This window comes from Buteo buteo, chromosome 2, assembly GCF_964188355.1.
Source record: "Buteo buteo chromosome 2, bButBut1.hap1.1, whole genome shotgun sequence".
NCBI lineage: Eukaryota > Metazoa > Chordata > Aves > Accipitriformes > Accipitridae > Buteo > Buteo buteo.
This window is the reverse complement of record NC_134172.1, coordinates 15,243,027-15,262,604: the sequence shown is the minus strand read 5'-3', so window position 1 is coordinate 15,262,604 and position 19,578 is coordinate 15,243,027. Positions and strand designations below refer to the sequence as shown.

Below are 19,578 nucleotides of genomic sequence, written 5' to 3'. Positions count from 1 at the left end.
AGCTGTGTATTTTGGACATTGAAAGCTGAAAATTTTAGCATACTTTGTAAATATGGATTTCATGTTACACGTGAACCTTATGGCAGAATAGGTCCAACTTCTGTTTGAAAATCACATTTCTACAGTGTTTCTAAGCACCTCACCGCATGAGGAGTATTGGAGTTTTAATGATACACTTGTGTCTACGAGAGCTGCATGCTGTCATGTTCAGATAATGACACTACTTTGGTTTTAATGCTTTTTAGGGACACAGACGGAAGAATGCTCTTAGATATTTTTGATGAAAACCTTCATCCCCTTTCGGTAAGTTCATCTGCCTCCTCTTCCCTTTCATGTGAACTGTCTTTCTTTCTGTCTGCTTCGTTTTGTTTCAGTCACCTATTTGGAAGTATTTCTTCCTTAGAAATCCGAAGTGCCACCAGACTATGACAAACATGACCCAGAGCAGAAACAGATTTACCGCTTTGTTCGGACGTTGTTCAGTGCTGCTCAACTGACTGCTGAATGTGCCATTGTCACCCTGGTGAGTGTCTGAGAGATGACATCAACCATCTGACAGACCCAGTTCTGTTCTCAAAGCATGGCTTGGTATGATTTAATAAATCTAGGTGCTACCGGGGATTTTTTTCTCACCATGGAGACCAAGGAAGTTTCTTGATGGGAAGAGATACTACAGGTCATTTTCATGGGGAGACTAAGTGATGGAAGAAGAGATTGGGTAACGTGCAGCACAAAAGCCGGGGTTACGTCTTGCCCTCACAGAGTGATAATGTTACAGGCTACCAAGGAGACTAATAGAAAATGCAGGTGGCATAAGTGGTCTGAACAGGAGGGAATGTGAAAAGCAGAAAGGCTTCCAGTTTTGGGGGGTTTGCTGTGTATCATTGTAGCTCCCAGCAGAGACTCGGGAACAGCTGTAGGTAATTTGATAGCACTAATAAGAATTGACAGGCACATGAAGGATTCGATGAGTGACTGGGACATGTTGGTGATGGCTTTTTTTTGCTTGCACTGTACTTGTCTTTCAGGACCACATCATAGGATTGAACAATTGTACTCAAGGCTGAAGTTTAGCTACTTAAAAATAGTATGACACAAAAGAAGGTTCAGATTTTCAGCTGGTGTGGATCAGCATAGCAATGTGGATTAAAGGAGCTAAAGTAATCTCCACCAGCTGAGAATTTCTTAATTTTCCTGAAGTTTTTATCCTGCCAACTCTGACAAGCCTCTTCAGCTTTCAGGCACGATTTTGGCCATGTTCTTGACTCAGAGATTTTAAAAGAACAAAATGGTTTTTTACCACTACAACATGTGGTTTCATAACAGCTTTGTTATGCACTTTAGATGGAAGAAGGGGAAATTGGAGAAGGTGGATTTTGAAGCCCAGACCTACTCATTTCCTCTGTTAATCTCTCTGCCTTAGCTTCTAAGATTAGTTGGCAGGCTTTTCTCCTTCGGACAGTCAGAATGAATTGCACTAGCCAGTACGGAACAGGAATATGAGAGAAATAGGGCAAGAAACACCCTGCAGTGCTCCACCCTTACATTTTAAACTCTACCTAGTTACTTGACCCAGCCATTACTTGTTTTCTGAAATGACATTTTGTCTGTCTCTTTTACATAATTGCACTAAGTACTTGTCCTTCTCCCTTTTCTTCCTAAGTGTTTTCTGCTGGAGGCAAGATATGTTGTGTGAATCAGTATGTTCTTCTGTAATTTAATTAATCTACTGTCAAATACAGTGGAACCTTGTTGTAGTTATCCGTTCTTTGATCTTAGGTTATTTGATCAATGAGGACACTGTTTAGTAGAAAGGAAGAGGGCTTTTTTTTTAATAACAATATCTTCCTGTTATTGCCATGCATGGAAAGTTCTTCTGCACAAATCTTGGTCACTCAGGCATATATTTCAATATCTTTCATTTGTAACTACTTCCTTGCCTCTTCTGGTTCTCATGTAATTTCTCTGCAAGTAACTCTTTTGATGTGATCTGCAATGAAGTATAAATGTTTTTAACTCATTTGTTATATTACAGAGGCAGTTTCCATAGTTGTTAGTGCTTGAAAACTTAGGTGGCTTGGGTTTTATACCCCACACAATGGTAACAGATGAACTGTTTTATAGCCTAGTTCTCAAAGCAGCTGTGCAGATGTTTGCGGATAGATTTGGTGTGGGTGATCAGTGTTACTGTTCTGCTATTCTTGCCCATGTTTTCAGGATAATAGCACCTGCCTGACCCCTCTTTCCAGAAAGCTTCAGAGTTTTTGGATAAATAAGTGTTTTACAAGTATGAAATGCTGCTGCTGCTGTTCTCAGTTTCCTCTGTACTTCTAGATCCCATTTCTTTATTTCTTAGTGTCATCAGGAGGGGCCCCAGAGGCAGATCGTGTTGTTTCTGAAATGTTCAAATGTGGAGATTAATCTGTTAAAAAGCAATCAACCCTTCCCCCCTTCCCACACTCCTGAAATCTTAATAGTGTTGATATTGCTATTTATGAACCCTCCAAGTGCTTTCAATTTTGATATCCTGTCTGGAGAAGAAGAGAGCGGCGTTCCCTGCTGGAGCTTAGGTTTTGCCATAGTCTGGCTGTCCATCAGAGAGCAATCTGATAGCCCTGTCTGCCACTTGTTCCTCCTGGGAGGGTTGCCAGAAGGCACGAAGTAGGTCTCTGGAGATCACAGTACATATTGAGCAAGATGCTACAACTATTATCTTTCTTTCACTCACTCTAATTATTTTTAAGAAGTCCTAACCACCTCTTTTTACTGCCCAAGTTATTAACATAGTCTAAGGTGTGTAGTTGAATGCACTCACTGTTTGTCTTTTTACATGCCATTAGCCGGGTTGAAGCAGTGGTTACAATTGGTTATATAGCAGTCTGTATGTTCAGCACAGGAGCTAAGTAAATGTGAAACTCCAGACTGTTAGATAAGCTAGTCTCCAGCAAAAAGCCGGCTTTGTGTTGCTTCAAGCACTTAATTAAAATATTTCAATTAAAGGCTCCACTATTACAGCAAAACCAATTTATAATTAAACAAAAAAATTAATTTTCACACAGCCTCCAGAGCTGCCAAGAGATTTCCCATACTGATACGTGAAAAATTAAACTCTCTGGTTGAAACAATTAAATACTAATTCACAATATTTATTTATAAAATAATGCCGTAAGAATAAAATTAGTTTTAAGAATTGTATTGCTAATTTAAAGTCTTGCAAATAATGTTTTTGTCCCAGTGAACAGCTGAACTATACTCTGTGACCTGCCTTTGTGAGAAGAATAATACATGTGCTTCTCCCTTGACCCAGAGTATTCCCACCCTTGCTAAAACTGAGAAGTGCCTGCCTCATCTTCACAGTCTCCTCAAGCGCAGAGGTGGCAAGTTGTACTTATGTTAATCTACTAATTGGATAGCAAATAGAAACGTGAACAGGAACATTATCCATACCAACAGGAAAAAAATACAGTGTTTGCATGTCATGAGAATTAAATATTTATGCATTGTTTTTTTGTTCTGTAAAAACAATCCTATTAACTAGACCTGAAGAGGGGAATGTTCCAAGTTTTCTGCTTTGCCTTGGCATGACTTTCTGGGTTTTTTGCAAATAGGCCAAATCTAGGGCTCTTAATATACTTCTGTGTCCATAGTAGTTTCAAAGAGGATATATTTTGAAATTTGCAAATAGGCAAATATGCTAGGTCTATGCTATAGACTGATCAGGTACGGTGATATGTAAATACATAGAATACATGAGCTGACTTATTTCTGTGATGTTCAGAGGGGCATGCTTTTGAAATATGTTACAAAGTTCATACTGTGGCTGAGAGGATTTGATGCTGGCAAATTTGAAATTTGAAGTACATAAGAATAAATTCTCCTTATGAAAAACAGGGATTTAATTAATCCAGCCAGATGTTCCTGAGTTCTTATTGTACTCTTCACCAACTAGGTAGAGAGAGAATATTCTTGAACTGTGTTGTGAAAATTGTAGTTATTTGAGGAGAATTTTTTTTTCTGTGTGTTTGGAGGAGATGAGAAACCTTTTAATTGATTTCCTTTCACAGGGATATTTTTACTTTTAAATGCTGATAAAATGGTGACCGTAAGGGATCGTGAGTGTGGTTGGGTGGACAAGGCAAAGCATGGAAGCTGGGCTCCGCCTCGTGCAAGAAACCCACGAGAGGAGTTGCCTGTGTCCAGTATTGGTGGTGTCCGCCTTTGTCCTGGGCTTCAAGCGTTCCCTGGGAGATGGCCGAAGCCCACCGCTTTGCCACATCTGAAGAAGGTCTCCCAGGCGCAGAGGGAAGGTCTCTCCACCCGTGCTGTGGATCCCGAGCCCCTTGGTAGCTGACCGCGTGTCAGCGTACACTCTGGAGAAGGCTGAGAGGAACAGGGTGGGAGCAGAAGACTCAGATTCTGGTCCCTGGTTTTGGGGCTATTCTCATCTTTTGACTGCAGTCTTAACATACAAGACGTGAATGAGTATCGTTTAATACTCAAACGTGTCTCAGTCAAGTCTTGCTTTAGGCCTGCTGGGATGTACACTTCATAAAAAGAGAACATTCAAGCTGGGGGTTGGGAGGGAATTTTTTTTAAATCCCTAAGAGAAGAGGACATTCAGTCAAAGAATGAGTGTCTGTTTCCTGATGCATCTCTAAGGGCTTCTGCGTGGGCAAGGAATGAATACTGATCCCAGTTTTAGACTGGAAAGTCGATGTTGCCTAACAGTGTGAGTGCGTTTTATGTGTATTATAGATCTTTGGCTTAAAATGAGTAAATTAGGGGGCAAACCTGGGGATGTGTGACTTTCCTCTCAGTTCCGTTAGTGCTTCTTATAAATATCTACAATGGTGCAGTTGTTCATGTTTTCAGAGTTTTGTGACTGCGTTTGTTATTCTTTTTCAACATTTGGTCTCAGAAATAAAAATTGGGTGAGTTTGCAAGGACCATGGTGATGTGATGTCCTTTTCCACCAAATGGATGGCACCAGACCTTTATGGAACATTTCAAATGCCCAGCTGGGCAATTGCAAAGCACAGTTATTTCTGGAGAGTCGTGGTAGGGAACTGGCTGATTGCTTGGAACAGAGCATATGGCAATTTAGTGATTGGATTAGAGCCGTAATTTGTCTATATGGGACCCACTACCGATTATATTTTTTTCCACACAAATATTGTTTTAGTTTCAAGACATTGTGACACACTGAAGTTTTCTTGTTAAAGAGAGAGAACTGTGATGTGTTGGGATGGAAACTGTCTTGGTTAGTTATTCTGTGCTCCTGCAACTTATAATGTGGGTTACCTAGTGAGTTCATATGGAGTTTAAATGGGAGAGGGAGGGAATGAGGTTTTTGGAAATACATGTTCATTTGTAGATTCTCAATTATGGTAATTAAAATACCAAAAACATAGTCTCCTTTCTGTTAGTGTAAATCAAGTGAGAAATAATTAAAGCTACTAGAGTTTTCTTGGTAAAATAGAGATAGAATTTGACATAAAGCAATATAAAAATGGCATGAGAAAAGATAATGCTTTGCTTTTGCTGGTGCTCCAAATTCAGAATTATTCTAGTAATGTCAGTGACATTCCTCAGTGATTGCCTGTTCCTTTAGTGTGCTGAGACTCCCACTCAGCCTCCTTGGAGGCAGTGCGCAACTTCTGACCTCTCCATGTTGCACCACAGGAAACTCTAGTGCTGCAGACAGATATAATCACAGAATAATTTAGGTTGGAAGGGACCTCTGGAGGTCACGTCTGGTCTGGACTCTTCTCAAAGCACGGCCAGCTGGATCAGGCTGATCAAGGCCTGGCCAGTTGAGTTCTGAGTATCTCCGAGGATGGAAATTTCATAACCTCCACAGAAAACCTGCTCCATTTAAAAAAAGAATTACAGTATTTTGGGTGCTTAGACTGCAACTCCGGTGTGATAAGAAGTGTCAGTGGAGTATTGGAAGTTAATGTTGAACAGCTTCAAAATGAAGTAAAAAAGAGAAACAAAACTTCTATAAGAAGTCATAGTAAGATTTTAATACAATTTGAGTGTTCTTTTGGATTATGAAATATTGAAATGAAATTATTTGACACTTTCATATTTGGTATATATCCTCCTGAAGGGGGAAAAAAAAAAAAGAAGAACTAAATCTCCTCGGGTATTTTAACTTTTCTTTCTACTTATGGGTATTATATAATATACAAAGTACGCTACAACGTCCTCTGAGATGGAAAAAATGAGATGCTGTTTTGCACTAATTAAAACTGAACTCTTCAGTGCTGTCTTTAGTTTCCTGTTTCTTCGAACGGATTTATGTTCTGTTGATTGGGCTGTTGTGTAACCAATTCTCTGCTCTCCAGGATCATGGGGAGCAGGACATCCTCGATAACTGGGACAACATTGGATGCTGTGGTTATTATCAGGCACTCGGGAAGTCCAGGGTAGATTCACCCAACTGCAAATAATCACCCCAGGGATTAGTTCTGGCTCAGCAGTGGCCCTGCTGGAGCAGCACTGCTGGAGCTTGGATGCTATTGCTGATCCTGTTAGTTTGTGCCATGTTACAGTTCTGTGTCTGGATAAAAAAAAAAAACAGGACTAGCGGTGGTAATGGATGGCTAAATGCTTCTCCACTGTGCTATTACAAGTCCAAGTTCTGAGAGTTAAGATCAGAGGCATCCAAACTAGGCCAGCATGGAGTCATTTTGGGTCTGGCAGATTTATGAGCTCGAGATATGTGCCGAAACAAATCGGTTCTGTACCTCTGCTGGACCTGAAATGGCTTTGGAAGCCATTTAACTACATTCCTGTGGTGCTGTATCTAAGCTAATGAACCTCTCTAGAGTTCATTGAACTCGAAGCCAGTTTAGGATTATCTATACCCATGGAGTGGTAATTTTATTTAATTAATAGAATTAAATTCTTTTTAATTCAGATAAATGAATTCTTAACAAAGGAAAATCACCCAATTGGTTTCATTTATGATTAAATAATTTGCTGATACTCCAAGTGTAAAGGTCAATCATTGCAAAATATTGGTGCGAGTCTGTGGAAAGAGGTGGAAAATAATAATCCAATATTGCTCTTCTGAAATCTTAACTCTGTGCAGTGTATCTTCTGATGTGTGCTCAAGTTATTAAAATGTCTCCAATGAGCTGCAAGTGTTATCCATCAAAGCTGGTTAGACTGACAGTCATGTAAAACCATGTGGTTCATTCCCAAACAGAGTCTGATACCTCCATTATTAGCCTACTGAGATGTTGAGTTTGTAAGTAAAAACATATTGATGGACCAATGTTCATTGGTATTTTCCAGATCAGAATTGCATTTTCATTTCAGCTAGGAATTGAATTACGTTACAAATGAGTTTTGAAGATTGTAGTGTTGTTGGTATTAAACCTGAGTTAAACTCGTTCTTTGCAAGCTGGGAAAAATTCACAATGATGTGTTGTTTGAAGCTGCTGAGAGTTTCTGCTAATGTCACCTCAGTAACTTTATTTAAGACTATTTAAATAGTCCTGTTATTGTTCTGTAAAAAAATCTAAAAAGATGCAGTCATAGAACTAAGTGGGTAATGATAGGTGTGATGAAGATGGCTCTTGGAAGCTATTAAAGTGTTTGAGGAGAACTAGGTGTTGAATTAAGGCAGAATAAATCTGTTGTCTTTTTGGAATTCAACTTCTGAATGTTTAGTAGAGAAGCGCTCAAAAGTTTTGCCACAAAAGCTTACTTTCAGAAGAGGCACTGCAAAGGATGAATTTAATTGAAAAGTAACATTGGTATAACAGCTTCAATTTGTTTTAAGCTTTAGTTCCATTCTTAAGCATGGATACAGCTGTTAAAAGTGGGTGGAGGCAAATCATGGCATTTATTTTAATTTATGTCTTCTAGATACTAAAAGCTCATTTTACCTTTTATTAGTTCTGTTTCTATAAAGGAAGGCCTGCTGAAATAATGCAGAGGAGATGAGGTTTTTCAGACTTCTGTTTAAAAAACAAAAAAAGGCGTTTCTCATATTGTTTCTTCTGCATTTTTTGGTCTTTTGACATAGAAGTAAATTTCTTCCAGCATTCTGGGATGTGAGTTACAATATTCTTTTCTACAGTGAACTTTTAAAATTCAGCTTTATAATATGACTTTGCAGCAGCTAGTCCTAAAAAACATGTAGAAATTGTTTTGCTTTTGAAAATTAAGCCAGTGAAATTCATTGCAACGCATAAATATACTGAACCGCATAGAACACAGTCTGATACAAACCCCATATTTAAGAAAATGACCTGTGTTTAAGACACTGTTCAATGTATAGGCATAATTGCATACAAATGGCAGTTCAATATGTCACACTTACCATTACAGGGTCAACATTTTCAGTGATGTATTTTATTTTCTATTTTTTTAAATGAGGTGGAGCATGCCTGCCTGCGTGTGGGAAGACTCGATTGCTTTTGCCAGCAGAAGCAGGTGGTGTTCTCCCACCAGCCACGAGTTTGTTTGGGATGAGTAGCATAGTCACTAACTACCCACCAGCCTTCTTCAAACGGGCTGAGAGCCACCTGGCCCTTCTCCAAAAGTCTGTACTGATTCAGCACATCTTTGCAGCAGCCAGAAGCGTCCCCCTTCAGTAGTGTAGGCTGCCGAGTGCATGGCAGACTCTGCCTCTCCTTTTTACTCTGATGTCCCATCAAAGTCAAAATCTTGGTCCTTGGGCTGTTACCATGGCCTAGGCCTAATATATTGAAATGCTCTGAGATGAAAACAGTGGTCAAGAGCTCTATTTGTGAGGAATAATGAACTTTCTCACATTTGCATAGGAGACAGAGCTCACTGGCTCTGTGTATACTGCTGTTAGGAGGATGCCCTACATCAGTAGGGCAAGAGCTCAGGTATGTACCAGCCTAAATTTCACAATCTGCAGTCACCTGGTTCTCTCCAAATTAGAGCTAGAGAGAGCAAGCTAGAACAAAGACTCTGTGTGTGACTGAGTGGGCGTGATTGAAAGTTGAAGAGCTATACTAATGTGAAAGCATAGGCATATTTTTGGGTGACAAGTCCTAGATTATGGTGAATTTCCACATTAGCTGAGGACCTCGAGAAACTTTTACAGATGTTTGCTGCAAGAAGTCATCTTGTTCTTCTGTATTCTCTTACTTGAACACATACACTTAAAAACCTAAGACTGAGTCAGGGAGGCCACAGCAAGTGAACAAACAAAATGCTCTCTTTTAAGGCATTTTCAAGAAAGGAGCCGGAAGCCACACTAAGCACCTTTCTCCTGGCAAGGTATTTATCATCTTCAGTTTTATCAGAAGATGACACAAAGCCTCACTCCAACAAACCTTATGTCTGGAATTAAGCCCAAGTTATCACCAAGGACTCAAGAGTGATTGATTATTCATGTCCTTCAATATGCTATTGGAAGATACTCAAATATGGTAATGAAGGTAGTATAAGAATAGTGTCTTATCAAGCTCCTATTTAATTTTTAAAACTGATTTCTCAAGTAAGTGCTGGTGGGAAGGTACTAGCAAGTTTATGTTCCCTTTTTACTTAGATGTAAATTCATCTGCTCAAGGTATAAGTTCATCTGTCATGAATTATTCTCCTTTATGTCTTTCTGTGCAATATCATTCTTATCTGTTCTTATCAATTTACTTTTTCTTCTCTAAACGCGTTTCCATTTGAGCCCACAACAGAATCCTTGCTTGGTTTTCTTTTTTGTTTCTTTTTTCTCTCTCTAAGCTAGAGCTGCACATAAGAAAGGGTACTATTTTCTGATTTTTGTATGCTTTGTGTATCTATAGCTGTGGAGTATTCATTCAAAACTACTAAAACTGTGTGTGGGAAGTTGAAATTTAAGAGGTTTTCATTAACAGTTGAGGGTCAAATTCAGCACTGATGTAAAGCAAATGAAGTTCATTTCGTAATTTGAGTGGCGTGGTACTGTGGCTTCCATACGCTTTCTGCTTATGAAGCTCCCTGCATTAGCAAGGTGTGTTACTTTAAAGAAGTCTTCTGCTTCCTGGGGACAATTCCAAGGAATGCTGTTTGTTCATAATTCAAGGAGCAGTTTTGTTTGTTAAGTTGAACAAGTTTGTGCAATATAGTGTGTAAGGGCGTTGTTTACACAGGCTGCCTGGAAAGCAAAAGGCAGCCTTTTAAATAGACTCATCAGGTAGTACAAACTCTGGTGAGATCCATATGCCACCTTTTTACTGAGCTTTGTGTTTCTGTGGTTTTATAAGTATTACTGGGCCACTTAGAGGAGAGGTGAGTCCTTTGGGTCTCCACCACTCTTCCCACCTCACCCACTTCGACACTTTTTTTTTCAGTTTCTGTCTTGAACCCTTGCCTTGGAGTGACCACTTGCTTATTTTTAGGGACTTAATTTTAGTTTCTCAGAGCATTTAAATGGTGCTGTTTATTTTGGACTCATACACCACTTGGAAAGCCTTCATAGGCAAAACTCCCAATACCAAATTCTATACATCAAAATCTTTCAGAGTGATGCTCTAACTAAAAAGTCAAAACTCTGTTTTTAATAATGGGCTTGACACATAATTTGGGATTTGTGATTTTGTACTTAAATAGTGGTTTGCCTTCCTTATGAAGGAAAATAAATTTTTGAACAATTAGTGATATTTTGTTTTACAGTATTATAATGTTACGGTTTTCTTCAGCATTAGAATGGCAGATGGGCAAATCATAGCTAAAGAAGAAATGGTGTTTTCAGGAGCCTGGCATCTGGCCTCTTGAAAAAGTCAGCTTTAGTTTTATGATATCTTGCTACCTATATGTTTTTTATTTTTTAAGAAAAAAACTGAAAAATCAATGGTTTTATCTGAAGGTCTCATGCTGTAAATATTCTGACTTTACAGCTGGGTATAAGTTTGTTTTCACAGAGATTTTTTAATGTTTATTATGCCTGTCTTTTTGTGCCTAATGACGTAGATTGAGTTCAACAAAGTGTCTAAAACAAGATTAAGGTTAATTCCCCATTAACACAAGAAAAATAGAGAACCCTTTGGGGAGTGAGAAAGCCAAAGGTCTTTTTACTGAGACTTTTTTTTTTTTATTTGATAAGTCTGTAATATCCAACATACTGTAACTATTCAGACTCTTTGAGTACTCTATAATTTAAAAAATTCATTGAAACCATTTTGACTTTGGTAGTATCAATGAGATGGTGCTTTTCCAATTAAGATTTCTATTCATCTACCATTTTGTATGTACCCTCCTCTTATAAGTTAGTTGTTACTTGTTTAAAGTTAGTCCAGTATTTATTTGAAGGTAAGATATCCCCAAAACTTGGGATAAATATTCACTAAATGTTTTGTGGGTTTTGGTAGTAATCTATAAATCAGTCATAATCCCTCTTAAAAAAATGTTTTAAATTGGTAAGTAAAAAACTTCAACATTATTTTAAAACATACATATTTTAAAGGAATGTTTTCAGTTTTCTCTAGCGGCCATGTATTTCTTCTGTTAGAACAGAAGCAATTTTCATGCAGCATCTGTAAAAGAATATCTTTAGGTATTTAAAAGAAAATGCTGGTCCTTCAGAGTCTCAAGGAGTGTTCTGTTTTTATAAAATATGCAGCCTTTCAGGTAGGTATAATATTTTGCATGTATATTGTACTTTCATCAGAGTACTTCATGAAGTCTCCTGCTAGTTTCTGTCAGTCAATGTAGACTCTTGTAAGAGTACTAGCAACCTGAATAACCACCTAATTGCTTTTTATCACAATGCAGTGAAGAGGGTTTTATAAGATCTATTACAAGATACAAAGAATAGGTTATTCTTCAGTAAATGCAAACCTGTATTCTTATAGAGTAGCATATCAGGACTAATTGTAGGTTGCAGTAAATGTGTCTGTTTTGTCATGCTGAAGCACTTCCAGTTTCAAGTTCTGCTCCTTCGTGCACAGCAAATGGTTCCACAGGTGAGAAACGAAATTGCAGAACAAGTTGACTTCCTTCCTGCTAGTGAAGGCAGTAAAAAAATCTGTTTCTGAATCAGAGCAGAATTTACTAACTTAATAAATGACTGCATCTGATTTTCCTTAAATCATTGCCAGAAGAGTGCAGTGAAACCTGTTTGAAATAACCTCACAGTGGACTGAGAAATCTGTTGCTTGGGAGAGGTGGTCTGTTGAGAAGAGAAAATTTTGTACTTTTTACACATAAATTCATCATAATATGACTGTTAGTGACCATTACAGACACCGCAACTTGAGTTTTATTTTCTTTCAGTAAGGGTAGGAAGCAGAAAACTTATACTTTGTAGTGGCCACTTTGAACAAAAGTTGTCTAATATTGTGCAGTTTGTATTTTTCCCATGGTTCTCTTACTCAGTATGCCATTTATACTGCAGAGTGTGTGAAACAGTTCGTTTTGTGGGCTGAATATCCATCTACATTTATTCAGATATTTTATCTTTTTTTCATAAAATGTATTTTTTTCTGTAAAACTTGAAATTATACAACAGCTGTCTACTGTTTTCAGTAATCTTGCTGCCAAGCTCTAATTACTTGTACATATCATAATTATGAAAATTAATGAACAAAACTATATGAAGGATGTAATCAGCCTTGATGTTATTGGTGACTCATAAAAATACACGTGCTTCAAAATACATGAATTATTATTTTTTAAGTAGTAGTATTTTCTGCTATGCTAGATCTTTCCAGAAGCACAAATCACTGAAGGTCCTCTGTGTGCTTGTGAGAGTGCACGTCTTTATAGGAAATCACAAGTGAGCTATTACGGGTTTTAAAGTTTTCCCCCTACGTCCCCTCTTTCCCCTTCCCCTCAAATCCTTACCAGCAGGTATCCTACATTGAATTTTGGATATATTAGCTATTCCTTGGGTATGATTTGATCAGGTGCTAATAAACATTAACTTAGTCAAACTGCAGGAGATTTACTATGTGTCTTCTCAGCTAGTATGTAAACGGTGTAACTGTTGTGGATTGCAGAAGTATTCAGTTTTGTTCATCTCTCATGCAAATATTAATAATTGTTGTCATTTCCCTGTTCTCACAGGGGATAGAGTAGGGGGGCACACAGATCACCCACAACCAGTATTTCTTAGAACGCGTGTTGTTTAGCAGTCTGTTATTGATGTAATGGAGCTGCTGTACCAGTAGCAGGTAGCTATTCACACAGCGTGTGGAATTACTCGCTCCTGTGGATCCCTCACATATTCACCCATAGTTCCCTGGCTGGAGCATCAGCTTGGGGGTGAGGTGGGGGTGGGCAACCGAGCTCTGTGTTTGGAAACAGAGGGTCACAGTGTGCACACACACCCTCCAGCCTTCCCCAGCAGCTTTTTGGTACGTGTTCGGCAAGTCCCTCCGGGGTCCCTTGTTTCATCGGTGGTGCGTAGATCATCCTGTAGTCTGTGTAAGTAGTACCCACCACCCTCTTGGATGAGGTCTGGGTCCTATGAGCTCTGGATGATGCTAGCCCGCGTTGGTGGCCTTGGGCAGTTGGGGCCAGACTGTGGTGTCCCGAGTTCGTCAGTTCTTGGGGGTCCAGCAGGATTACTGTTACCATCTCCAGAGCTTATCGGTCCAGAGCTTACCGGTCCAGAGGAAACTGTTACGAATTACCTTCTTAGCACATGCTTTTCCTCTCTGTTCGGCTTGCTGTTTCTGTGGTAACTTCCTCCGTCCATCCTATAGGTGCCTATAGAATCTCTTAACACAGGCTCGCCAGAGGAGCCTGGCATGACGTGATGCCATATCTGATAAATGATTGCCCGTGAATTACAGCTATAGTTGTTTGTGTGATAGCTAGTAACTATTATTGATAGCGAACCCTTGCCTTCCTTGTTAGTAATTAGCATTTTATTTATTTACATTATTATTTTAATAATTTATTTAAGCTATCATTTGAATTCATTCCAACGTGTGACTATATTACTAACAGTTACAGATAGAAAAATAACAGGTTTTTTTTCTGGTAATATGATCAGAAGGCAAAGGTCAACTAAAATATGAATTGTCACATCCAGTCTTGAGCTTGGTATAAACATATGTATTTAAACCTACAGTTTTTATCAAAGAATCTTCTTGAGAGCAGATTACTGTTTTAAAATCGCTGGAATGGATTTATAAGAATAGTTTTCTTTTTCATTTCTACTTAATAGCAAAATAGTTTCAGTTTTGATTTTAATGTGTTTCCACAGGTATATCTTGAAAGACTTTTAACTTATGCAGAGATAGATATTTGTCCAGCAAACTGGAAGCGAATTGTACTGGGTGCAATTCTACTGGCATCCAAAGTTTGGGACGACCAGGCAGTGTGGAACGTGGATTACTGCCAGATCCTGAAAGATATCACTGTCGAAGACATGTGAGTGCAGTATGTTTATCTTTGTCAATGAATGCCAAGATCTGCATGTATGAGGGGGATGGGAAGTTCTCTCATAAATTACATAGAGTTTGTATATCTGCATTGTATCTAAACACAGTGGATGTGATAGATGGCATGAGGTCTACTTGACAGTTGCTTACACAGAAGACATGAATTATCTTTGTTTCCTGGTTGAAGTGTATTTTACCACTGGATGTTCATGCACAGTGCTAAAAACAGACCTGCAGAATATTTAAATGTATGACTTGACAAAAAAAAACACATCCAAAGAGTCATCATGTATTCACTTCAGCAACATTTGTTGTCGTGCTAGTTCTTCATACAGGCAGTAGACTAACATGTAAGGCAGGAAAAAAGTTTGTTGTGATCCTAATGACCCTTAGATGATCACCCACTTATTTATTACCATTATCCAAAATCAGTGCTTTTGGGTTTTTGGTTTTTCCCCCCCCGCTATGTATCCTGCTGAGTTCATTTCCAAGAAGGTAAAAATCTAGTATTTGAACTTGCAAAGAGAAATTTCAATTTTTCCACTTTTTTTATCTGATGGCATTCTTAAGAAGTGCATATTGTAACAGCATAGAGAATTATGGTATCTGGCTGGATACTCCTGAGTCATATTAAGAGTATATTCCAACAGTGATAAAAAGAACTGTAATAAGAATAAACGCAATTAAGATCTTAATGTTTACAAATACTAAAATGAATGCTCATTTCACTAAATAGCCTAGTGCTTTTTTTCATTTGGTTGGTTAGCAGCTATTATGTATACTGGCTGAAGTGCCTGGGGTTTGTATCATCTCTACGTTCAGGGCTGAGTCACGTACCACGCGTGCTTTCCGAGGTGCCCTTACCTGAGCTGGCACGCGTGCGAGAGCGGCCCTGGAAGGGCCGCGGGTGGAACTGGCGCTGGGATGGTGCCAGGGGCCGGATGCCCTGACGGGCCACTGCGGCTCTTGCGTGCAGAGAGTGACGTTTTCAGTCTACTGGTGCACCCCTTTTTTTATAAGGACCGATAACAATAACATTATTAAAAAGATGGTTTAGTACAGTATCTCTGTGTTTCAGAGCTTTTTTAAGCAGAGCTAAGTATCTGTCATGAGAAGTATAGAGACTCGTCTCTGCTTTAACTCACTTAAGTCAGGATTGCAGCCACTGAAGAGAGTTTGTTGTGGATAACCACTCTGGGAGGAGGGAAGGAGGGAAGTAGATGAGAAGAAATGTTTATACAGACAGAATGTTTTTTGAATCTCAGTTTGCAATCTCAAAGCAGTGAAAGGCCAAGCGTTTTTGCTAAAGCAGCCCTAATTTAGTTTCTTAATAGTTCACTGTTTGTCAGATTTATAGCAGGTCTAAAAATGATCTGCAAGGGAAAGGTTGAATGTTAGGAGTCAGCTGATTGCTTTAAATTAAGCATGCTCATACACTGCTAGATAAGACTTATAAATTGTGAGTAGCTGTCATTGCTCAAGTATTAGAAAAGTTATCTCTAAATCTTGTATTAATAAGCAGTTTGTAATAAGATGGGGGTTTTATCCCGAGTCAAAGTGAAAAACACAAAGCTTGCATTGCTGTTGTATGCTGTAGGTACTTTCATTAGTTTGGGGAAAACTCTTGTTTCAAAATAGAGGTGGGAAATACCACATAATGCCATTTCAGTATCTGTTTTAAAATATGTAAACTACTTTAAGGATGGTTGATGTTACTTCTTTTCCAACATAATCCAGACAGAATGAGATTTCGAAAATCAAAAGGGGGGGTAGGAGGGGCAAGAAGCTAAAATCAGGCCCTTCACATTTCTGTGTGCAATATTATTCCGTGCAGAACAATTTGATAATGCTTCCTTGACTGCTTTGAGTGTTTCCTGAATGATTTTGCTAAGCTACTTCTCCCTTGATCCTTTTCTCATGCTATCGGGTATTCAGTGGCAGTAAGGGCCTCCCTCCATTCACTCCTCCTCTAAGGCAAATCTAGGAGATTTTAAAGTATTTCTGAAGCTGGGACACAAGCTGAAGTAGAGTGCTGAACAGCTTGAAGCAGACTGACAGGTCTGACTGTGCCGTATGACAGTGTTAAACAGGAATGGTTATAAATAGGAGTTTTGAAATTGCTGATTCTCAGGGCTTTTTTTGAAGGCAGGTGATGAGGCATACTGTGATGGTGTGAAAGGAAACAAAAAAAAGAGGTTATTGTTTTTGACAAACGCATGTGATGGTGCTACTGTTAGAAGTTGCACTTGAGCTATATAACACCATTACTCATGTGGCGGACCTGTGCTTCCATGCTAACGTCAGCCCTCTTTCTGCCCTGCACATTTCCTAAGCCAAACTGTGATGAGTCCTCATCCTAAAAAGTTTTTAGCTTCTTAAGCTCTTCTTAAAGATTTTAAGGTTCTTGCAAACCACAAAGCCAGAAGTCTTTGGGGAGCCTGTGCTCTCTATATGGTACCTCGTGATCTGGCTCATGGACTGTGTGTTTGGGGCTCCTTGTGAATCCTCCAGCAAAGATTTTGGTGCTTGTTAACTGGCTGTTTATATTCCTGCTGCCAGTTTTTCTATATTTCTTTTCCCTCCTATTCCTAGTCTGGTGGATTTTTTTTTCTTTCTTTCTTTCTTATTTTTCAGGTAGTTGGGACAGTACAGTGTTAAGAATTTGAAGTGTAGTTCTATGCAAGATGGGGGCTTTCATTGTTTATATTAATAAAGCAGAAAAACTCTAGGTGAAAATCATCAACTGCTGTGAGTCATTCAGCATAAGTGTATCTTGCAAAACATCATGCAGACTTTTCAGTGTTTTATAAGTCACCATCAGTACATTGAAATGTGCCTAAAAGCTAACAGAGGACTTGGGAGGACTGAATTGCAGCGTGTATCTGTGGTCATGTATGTAGCACTACCTTGAATTTCTGTGCGAATCTGAGGAGTGGCCACAGGAAAGCATATGCTAAAGCAGTCTAATGTAGATTTATAGAGGAAGGAGAGTATGGTGGTTAGTTAAATTACATTAGTTCAAATCAGAAATACCTGTATTTTTTTTGTTCTTTCTCAGCTGTAGTTAGTCTGCTGATCTGGCCTTTAAATCTGGGAGCTAGAGGATAGTAAGAATCTGAGACTATGGTTTTTTCTTAAAGATTTCAGGATGCTCTTCAAAGAGGTACAACCAATGTCTTTCTCCATTAAAGTAGGCTTTATATTTTCCATTAACATAGACCTTTAGGCTTAGCTTGCAGAAAGTAAAATCTTGGCAGTAAAAAAGGACATTTAAAGATAATCTTCTGTATTTATTGATAGCTGTCTTAAATGTAGGGTGTTTAATTTGGGTTTTTTAAAAGCTAGAATCTTCAACAGTGTGAATTCATGCCAAAAAGTCCATATCCAGCTTTTAGATAGTCTTTTAATGTAAGTTAATATTTATCATTATGTAAACATAGAATTTTGGTGCAGGGAGAGTGAAGGTAAGAAAGGACAATGATTATGATGTTAAGAGTGATGTAAGAGTAGAGAGTGAGAAAAAGAAAAATCATTCAGTGTCAAAAAACTACTGTACCAGTACTTTTTCTTTTTATGCTCAGATCCTTCCTCTTCTATTGCCAACTGCCTGCAGATTCCCTGCACACTTACACTGAAGTCAAAATGTAACTTAAATGCAGTATCATAGTCAGTCAATACCTGCTAGGAACACAGCTGTGCAGTCCCTATACTCTTTAGCAAACATGTACAGCTTTTACCACCCATTTATTCTTTTATTTCTCGTATCTTGAAATCACTGTTTTGAAGATATCATATGTTCTTGCATAAGCATTATGTAGGATGTCTAGGTACCATGCAATTTATGAATTTTTCCAGTGCTTAATTTTGTTGATTTGCTTATTTCTTAACATGCTTTTTCATGTACTGGTATAGGCAATAAAGTATTGCTCTACCAAAGTTTTCATGGGGTGGGAGCTCAAATAGGACCTCTGTTCCTATCAGGTATTTTGACAAACACATTTGGTTTAGGTGCTGAAAAACAAATGATCACCACTGAATTTTGGTTGCACATCCTAGGGAAAAATTTCTTCATTCTGTTTGTAAAGATAAGACAGTACGCTGAAAAAGTCAGGCTTCCCATGACTAGTTCTAAATGATTGATTATGAAAGGCTGAAGAGAGTAAATAAGTTCTCCAGTAATTTAGGTGTTAGAGTAATTTGCAGCATTTATGAGAGATGTCTGACAAATTTAGGGCATGTCTGCATTTTGTGTTTGCATAGCTGTGTGTGCAGATCCACCTAGTGGAGGTACAGCAGAAACTACAAGAATTTTTTTTTTCCTGCTAGCTTTTCTTTCCCGGATTGTATTAGCTAAACTGATGAAGGTGCCCTTCCACTAGCAAAAGTTTGTGCCTGGATTTGATTGCCACTGCAGCAGCAGCCGCAAGGTGCAGCATCTTTCATATTCCTCATTGGCTCATATTCCTCATGCTGGTAGAACTTGGTAGACTAGGTCAGACCTTAGGCTTGGATAATTGCATCTAGCAAGAATGAGAAATGAACTTGGCTTATACCATTTGCAATTTAAAGTAAATTACATTCAGAATGCACAGTCTGAAATACGTTTTCACATTTATCTTCTTTCTACAGGAATGAGCTGGAACGCCAATTTCTTGAGCTGTTGCAGTTTAATATTAATGTTCCCTCCAGTGTTTATGCCAAGTATTATTTTGATTTGCGTTACCTGGCAGAAGCGAATAACCTGAGTTTTCCTTTGGAGCCCCTCAGCAGGGACAGGGCATATAAACTTGAGGTAAGATACTTTCTTTTTATATTGCTCGAGTTGAATATATAGGGGGATTTGGAACTTTTGTGTTGTTTCTTCCTTCTTCCATCTTGTCCCAAGTAATCCCTGTGAGATACTAGAATATCATGTGCCCCAATTTTCGTAAGTGTTTTGTTTGTGCTTTGGGTATTCATGGATGTGGGGACAGCTTTTTGGCCCAATTTGCTTCATACCTAGTCTTGCTTTCCGTTTCTTTCTCAGTTCCAGTTGTCTGAATTGGCCTTGTAAAAGTACCCCCACGTTTTACAATGACTCTGTTCACAGTCTGGCTTTGTGTGTTAATCAGTTTCAAGAAACCAAGTGATCCACCTTAAAGGACAGAATATTAACAAGTATTGCTGAAAATAACTATTCCATGTGCTTGTTATCTGCTACTGCTCCACTTCACGTGGATCC

The 19,578-nt window shown here is 38.6% G+C and overlaps 1 protein-coding gene across 3 annotated transcripts in view; it reads left to right on the top strand.

Moving 5' to 3' along the window:
- CCNY (cyclin Y) overlaps window positions 1-19,578 on the top strand; it is a 129,816-nt gene that overhangs the window by 102,006 nt on the left and 8,232 nt on the right. For all 3 annotated transcript variants that reach the window (XM_075045836.1, XM_075045851.1, XM_075045844.1), the window contains 4 exons: window positions 246-303; window positions 404-523; window positions 14,180-14,346; window positions 18,987-19,149. In XM_075045836.1, coding sequence (XP_074901937.1) covers window positions 246-303; window positions 404-523; window positions 14,180-14,346; window positions 18,987-19,149 — 508 coding nt within the window. The remainder of the gene's footprint in view (window positions 1-245; window positions 304-403; window positions 524-14,179; window positions 14,347-18,986; window positions 19,150-19,578) is intronic.